General features: G+C 42.7%; 1 protein-coding gene across 1 annotated transcript in view; it reads right to left on the bottom strand.

Annotated features, from left to right (window-relative positions):
* LOC134441731 (pancreatic triacylglycerol lipase-like) overlaps positions 1–7,140 on the bottom strand; it is a 12,986-nt gene extending 5,846 nt beyond the window's left edge. The window contains exons 1-7 of the mRNA XM_063192122.1: positions 7,129–7,140; positions 5,878–5,932; positions 5,281–5,450; positions 4,217–4,339; positions 3,247–3,381; positions 1,410–1,518; positions 606–725 (exon numbers count right to left, since the gene is read on the bottom strand). Coding sequence (XP_063048192.1) covers positions 606–725; positions 1,410–1,518; positions 3,247–3,381; positions 4,217–4,339; positions 5,281–5,450; positions 5,878–5,932; positions 7,129–7,140 — 724 coding nt within the window. The remainder of the gene's footprint in view (positions 1–605; positions 726–1,409; positions 1,519–3,246; positions 3,382–4,216; positions 4,340–5,280; positions 5,451–5,877; positions 5,933–7,128) is intronic.
* Between the last annotated feature and the right edge of the window lie 360 nt (positions 7,141–7,500).

Raw genomic sequence — 7,500 nt, 5'->3', positions numbered from 1 at the left:
AAGGAACAAATGATTCAATTTTGAAGGTCAGGATTTTTTTTAAAAGATCCTTCACCATCACAGGATAGTTTCTAACTCCACAAAAACAAGGCAGAAAGACTTGGAAGGGTGTTACATGGTGAAATGTTCTATCAAACAGTTTCCCTGGCAGAGGTCTGTACTCTCTGAGTGCATTTCTAGTGTTATGTTGTGTTGTGTTGTGTTGTATTGTGTTGTACTGTGTTGTGTCATGTTATTTATATTATGTTATTATATGGTGTGACGTCATCGGTCGAATGCTCCATTCATTTCAACGGGGCTCCCCAACGTTCGCACGTCTGTTATTTTTCGATAACGGACGGGTTGGTCTATAACAGACCGCTGTCAATGGCAACAAGACTTTTCACTGCTAAAGCGAAAGATTCTCTCTGTCGTGCTGCTATTCCACGGTAGCGACCTTCTCACCGAACGTTAACCCTTACTTATTTTATGTTATGTTATATTGTGTTGTGTTGTGTTATTTTATGTTATGTTATGTCATGTCATGTCATGTCATGTCATGTCATGTCATGTCATGTCATGTCATGTCATGTTATGTTAGCATTCGATTAGAGTGTGTCCTTTACCAAGGGTGGGAGTGAAAGGAGCGCCATTGGAGTGAATCACATCCACAAACGTGGCATCAGTGGGGTCCAGACGCACCAGAGCTGCACAGTTCTCAAAGTAGGGCTCAGATGGATCCAGACCTAGAGATGAGATGAGAGAGAAGAGAGAGAGAGAGAGAGAGAGAGAGAGAGAGAGAGAGAGAGAGAGAGAGAGAGAGAAGAGAGAGAGAAGAGAGAAGAGAGAAATGCATGGACATCGAAACACATGGACATCTCGTTATAGGAGTGAACCTGAAACAAAACTGGAGCGTTGTGAATACCTCTGTGTGTATGTGTGAGTGTAGACTTCTGAATGTAATAAAATGTGTTACAGTTTTTTTCAATTGCTAACAAGCGCTTACCCATACTTTAGATACTTTTCCTAAACTCTTAACACAGACTACCACCTACCAAGCACAATTGGCCAAACAGTTCATTTTCTTCTCAAAAGCATACACTGTTAAATATACACAAAGAAATGCATTCATTGACCGCTAATTGTGTGGAAAAGGCATGCAATGTGTCAACTGTATGGCAATGGAAAGCCTTTGGTGTGCTAACTGTATTAAGAGTTTTGAAAATGTCGCTGAGGATTGGACAAAAGTTTGTTAGCAATTGAAAAAACTGTAATGTGAACAAAATGTGTTAATGTGTGTTCATTGTGTAACTGTATGTTCCTTGCACAAGTGTGTGTGTGTGCGTGTGTGCGTGTGTGTGTGTGTGTGTGTGTGTGTGTGTGTGTGTGTGTGTGTGTGTGTGTGTGTGTGTGTGTGTGTGTACTCTTACCTGTGATGCGTGCGAGCCCCTTGGTCCTGCGGCCTGCCTCTGCAGCGGCGTGAGCCCCCAGACTGTGGCCAATCACGTGCATGTCAGCAGGAGACTGGTTGAAGGAGTCCTACAAGAAAGCCGCAACATGTTAATGTTCCTCCATTAATAAGAAAAATATATAACAAATAAATACTGTACACGTGCATACACTTAGACACACACACACAAGCATGCATGCTTACATACAGGTATACAGTATACTATACATACATACACATACATACATACACACACACACACACACAAACACACACACACACACACACACACACACACACACACACACACACACACACACACACACACACACACACACACACACACACACACACACACACACACACACACACACAATACGTTCCAATACATTATTCCAATACAACCCTTTCATCATCATCATCACACATATTTCATGCCCCCATCACACCCCCAACGTATAGGGCAGACTTATATAATCCTGGGAATGCTTTGAGAATGGCAGCAATTGGACAGTGGGAGTCTGGGTGACCTTTTCGCGACCTCTACTGATATAGCTAGCCCTGCTAGATTAGCCTGGCTTAGAGCCAGCTGAGTATACAGTGGCGCTCCTCAGGTGCAGCATGCTGCTACGCATATAGACCTTGAGTCCTCCGCTGTGATTGGTCAGCTTGTGATCCAATGGGCAGATTCGAAAGTCATTTGTCATTCTTTTTTTTTTATTTTTATTATTATTTCACAATGCTACTATCACTATGCCAGAATCGTCACAATAGAACATAACTGAAAATGCACAACAATACCTCTTAATATATGTTCTATGTATGTCTGCTGTTGCCCAGTCTTGCACTTTATATGTCTGTAAAGGTATTGTATAGGTACTCTGGAATGTATTGTGTACTGTCTATGTCCACACCTAAAGTCTAGTCTATTTCTGCATGGGAAAGTAAGAAATGTAATTTCAATTCTTTGTATGACCAGTGGATGTAAAGAAATTGACAATAAAACCGACTTGACTTGACTTGAGTGTAAAGAAATCCCGCCGAATGACTAAAGTTTGCTGGTGGAATTTACAGTGTGCAGGATTTCTTTACACTTGAATGACAACCTCACTGGGATCATATCCCACTACAGAGGTGTGTAAAAGTGTCTATTTGAACAGTAAAACTCATTTGTAAACTTGACAAATCGTGTTCACTTTATGTCGCACCAACTGTTTGAACGTTTTCCAGTCCTTTTAAAGTAATACCTGACAGACATACACAGTAGTAAGTAAACCATATGCACAAGCTTTTGGCAACTCTCTCTTCCACTATTGTTCATGTAACAAACACTTATTAAAGATGTAACAGCCAAATGTATTGTGAAGTGTATCAAGTATATCAGAAAAAGAGCAACAACATCTTCAGAGTTAACCTGCTTGCTGTAGTCACATGTTCAGAAGGAGGCAGTGCACAAGAGTGAACGTGTGATTGTGCTTTATGTGTATATGTTTCTATGGTATAACAGATTAGGGTTAGGGTTAGATATTTTGTTGATGTCTATGGTAACAGGTCAAGTGTTATATGTGTTTGAACAAGTACAACAAATTGAGCATTCCGTGTTGAAGCAATAAATAATTGGGCAAAAAGAAGGCAAGATGTGTTTGTGGTAATAGATTAGGGGTAGGGTCAGGTGCTTTATGTGTAGGTATATGTTTCTGTAGTAACAGGTATTCTTAATGTGTGTATGTTTCTGTAGTAACAGATATTTAATGTGTGTATGTCTCTATAGTAACATTTACTCTTAACGTATGTGTGTTTTTGTTTCGTGTACTGACCCTCATGAATGACATCATGTATGCCACCTGTGCTCCCACCACTCGAATGTTATTGGCTGCCTGGGAATACTCCGCCTCCTTCCAGGTTGGCCAGTCCACACTGATGCAGTTCACATCCTCCGCTTTCACAATCAGCTGCACACATGAAAACAAATACATGCACGTACACGCACACAGGCACGCACACACACAATCGCACATTCGCACGCACGCGTGCACACGCGCATGCAAGCACGCACGCACGCACGCACATATACACACACACACACACGTGTAGAGATACACATTCAGATACTGTATGCTATGCACACTCATAAATACACCTACAGTTTGATATGCTGTACAATGTTTTGTTCCTCCCAACATACACAATATATAGTGCAGTGTCCTAGCGACACCAAGGTCAACGTCAGGGGAGTTTGCTTGGTTAACAACCAGACTTCTTTTTAGGGCTGCTGGAGATTTACTTTAGAGTCGTCCAAGAGATTTTAACTAGTATGACCTTGCTGAATAACTAAGATCTAAGACCTAAGAATCTTTACAGACACCAATGTGAAAGGCTAGCAGGGAGACAGGAGTACCAGCAGACTGGTTTGAAAAGATGTTTGTTATCAAGTGCTGTGGCAGACCATACCATGATATCAGGACTACGTTGCCCATGGGGCCTGGGTTCAAGTCTGGCCTGAGTCCTTTCCAAATCTTTCCCCTTCTCTCTCTGCCACTGTCTCCTTCTTCACTGTACGATCTTTTTTAAAGTATATTTTGTGGGGCTTTTTGACCTTTATTATTACAGGACAGTATGAGAGTAGACAGGAAATGACTGGGAGAAAGAGATGGGGCAGGGCTGGGAAATGACCCAAGCCGGACTTGAACCGGGGTCCCCGTGGGCATGCAAGCCCAAATGTGGAGGGCTTAGCGCGCTGTTCACTGTACTATCTGAATAAAGACCAAAAAGAAAAAAGAAACCAACCATGCACATGTCTGTGTGCCAGTTCTCCTCTGCAGAGGTCAGGTAGCCGTGGATGATGAAGCGAGTCTTCCTGCCGGCGTCGTAGTTGGATGCATGAAGGAGGTCCTTGCTGGCAGAGATCTCCTGTGGACACAAGCATGGATCAATGAATCTGGATGAACTACACAGTCTCACCCCAAGTAGTCAATATCTGAGTACCTTTGACCAGACTGAAATTTTTGACGTCTTGGGTATTCCTTCCACGTCACATTTTGACTATGTCCTCAAAGGCGCCCCCTTGTGGCAGCATAACGTCATTGAGGTTAGGTTTAGGAATAGGTTTAGGGTTAGGCCACATAGTCAAAATGTGACGTGGAAGGAATACCCAAGACGTCAAAAATTGCAGTCTGGTCCAAGGTAGTCATAAATTGACTACTTGGGGTGAGACTGCGTTGGGATGAAAGTTAACGTCCCACTGTCATATCGCACAGTGCACATAATGAAGTGACATTTATGCCAGCCTCATTCAGGCAAGAGGACGGCCCAAGAACCCCAAGAAGGGCCATGTGGGAACAATGGCAAGCTGCGGGTCCCTCCGTCATGGAGGAGGACGAGTGGTGGGAGATGCTGATTATTCACTAAACAGTAAAATAAAATCTAATTTTCCTTCCTTTCCTTCCTCCAGTAAGATTTTGGGAGGAACCGAAAACCATTGAGGAACCATTACACTTCTTTGAAGAACCTAAAAGTTCTGTGAGGAACCATTTCAGTTCTTCGAAGAACTTGAAACTTCTGGGACAAAAACAAATGTTCCTTAGAAAACCTTTTGGGGTTCTCCCACAGTGGTAAACTGATGGTTCTACGTGGAAATTACTCATTAAAAATTTCATTTTGACAGTGTACCACACCCTCCCGGTGTTACTGGTGTGTTACTGGAGTGTGACTGGTGTTACAGCATTGGAATTGCTCGAGATTGGGTGGATGGGTGGGTGGGTGGATGGTCTACTGTATGTATTTCTAGTGTGTATGAGTTCCAAGTGACCGGCCTGCAGCCTGTGTGATTCTGTATGCACTCATTCACATGCCTGGTAGTACTCTGGGTTCTGCTGGGTGAAGAGCAGGAAGCGGGTGCCGATCTGCTCTGGGCTCCAGGGCAGGCGGGGGTCAGGCCTCTCCACGGTGCCAGCCCATGGGATGGAGTCCGAGAAACAGCCCAGGTGATCAAAACACACCTCACTGGGCTCGTAGTCGGTACCTAGAGAGAGAGAGAGAGAGAGAGAGAGAGAGAGAGAGGGAGAGAGAGAGGGAGAGATGAAGAGTGGGTCATTCTAGGAGCATTGCATTGTTTATTGCTTTTCACTCAATGGTTCAATTTGGGTAAACCCTGTTGAGACATAGGCGTACTATGTCTATATAACAATAATTAATTGAATTTAATCATTTTAAATTCAACTTACCAGTAATCATTCACCATTTCAAAGCATATTCATGCACAATTTGTGATTTTTCACACACCTCTGCTGGCAGGTGTGAAATACTGTGCAATGCTGCAGTTTAAAGCTATGTTTAAAGCACGTTCAATGACAAATGAGTACGATGATATGCGTAAACGGTTTTAAATTGATTGATTGATTGATTGATTGATTGATTGATTGATTAATAAGTCACCTGAGTTGACTTACCATGAGCAGGGGCCAGCAGGCCCAGGACGACGGGCATCAGACAGGACAGCCACATCTGCAGAGCAACACAAAGCACAGCGGCACACCACCACCATCATCAGCTGCAGCAGCAGCAACAGCAGCAGAGAAGACAGTCACTGCACAGCTTTAATACACAAGCCCAGGACTATAAATCAGCCATCTGGCCAAATACTCGTGGAATTTTAGTTTGACTGGTTGAAAAAAACAACTTACTAGCCACTTTGAGCCATTAGTGAGTGTGTTTTTTTGCTAGTATGGTTCACATCTACCAGCCATTTTGGCTAGTGGTGACAAAAGCTAATTTAGGGCCCTGCACAAGCCCAATGCAACAGTTTATGGCCACAGAAGTTGGTAGGCATATTGATTGGAAATGGTATGCCATCCACAGTACCCCCAAAGAGAGAAGCAGGGTACAACCAATGTAAAATGCAGGCCTATGTAAAAGGTTGTACGCCAGAAAAGGTAATAAAAGGTTGAACATCTCAAAAGTACAGTAATTTGCAATCAACATACAGCACATGATTGGTCAAAGGGTAAGCAGAACAGATGTGGACACACAAGACACAAGGCATAGAAGGGTGGAAGACATACTGTGAAGACGTGCCAGGACAGCAACCACCACAGGACCAGGGCTTTACCTCAGGTATTTATAATCATCCCTCCTCTGGTCTTATCGCTCCTTCTCTCACACACTCACTTCCTCTTCCTCGTTTTTTCCCCTTGTTTCTTCTCTCGTTTTTTTCCATCTTTGTCCAGATTCCTCTGCCTCCGCCCCTGTATTTGTCCTCAGTTGCTATTTATGTCTTGGGAAATGTGCAGATGGAAGGGTCAAAAGGTCGGGGTCAAGGTGGCCAAGGTGGCCAAACTTACTATACTAGCCAAAACTGACATCAGCATAAAAGTCAAGCATGGTGTATGGGTCTTGTGTAAAGTCCAGACATTTATATTACTACCAGAAAAACAAACAGCTGCTGAGTGACTTTGCACACCACCACCACCACCAACAACAACAACAACAACAACAACAACATAGTAGTAGTAGTAGTAGTAGTAGTAGTAGTAGTAGTAGTAGTAATAATAACAATAATAAGAATAAGAATAATAATAATAGCTGTATTTTTTCTAATGCCCTGGACCACGAGCACGAAAATTTTTGTGTTAGTGTCTCCCTTTATTCACTGTTTATTACATAAACATTCACCATTTTGATTAAATGAAGTCAAAGTCTACCATCACTATCATTGTGTTATTACTTACTACTACACAACAAAACCGCACTCCCGGATCAGTTTCTTGCAGTTTTAATACTGGGTTAGCATGGCAGACAGACATGAAGTAAAGTGAAAGATTTCCAGGTCATTTTTCACTTTTTATTTTTGTCAAGTAATTGGCTTAATCTGTACTGTTGTGCCTTACTGAAGACCTGTCATGTCACTCACAATGCCATTGCTGATAGAGAGGGAGCCCCAAGTTACATGGCCTATTCCATATTGCACAAGCTCCGCTAGGCGCAAGACTTCAGGATGTTGCACCTGTCTTCATGGGTCGTTATAGCATTTAAATGAATGTCATACTTATGAATGAAAGTTAATGATGCTGATT

This window comes from Engraulis encrasicolus, chromosome 24 (genome assembly GCF_034702125.1).
Source record: "Engraulis encrasicolus isolate BLACKSEA-1 chromosome 24, IST_EnEncr_1.0, whole genome shotgun sequence".
Lineage (NCBI taxonomy): Eukaryota > Metazoa > Chordata > Actinopteri > Clupeiformes > Engraulidae > Engraulis > Engraulis encrasicolus.
Note: the sequence above shows the minus strand (reverse complement) of the source record. Positions and strands in the feature narration are given on the sequence as shown.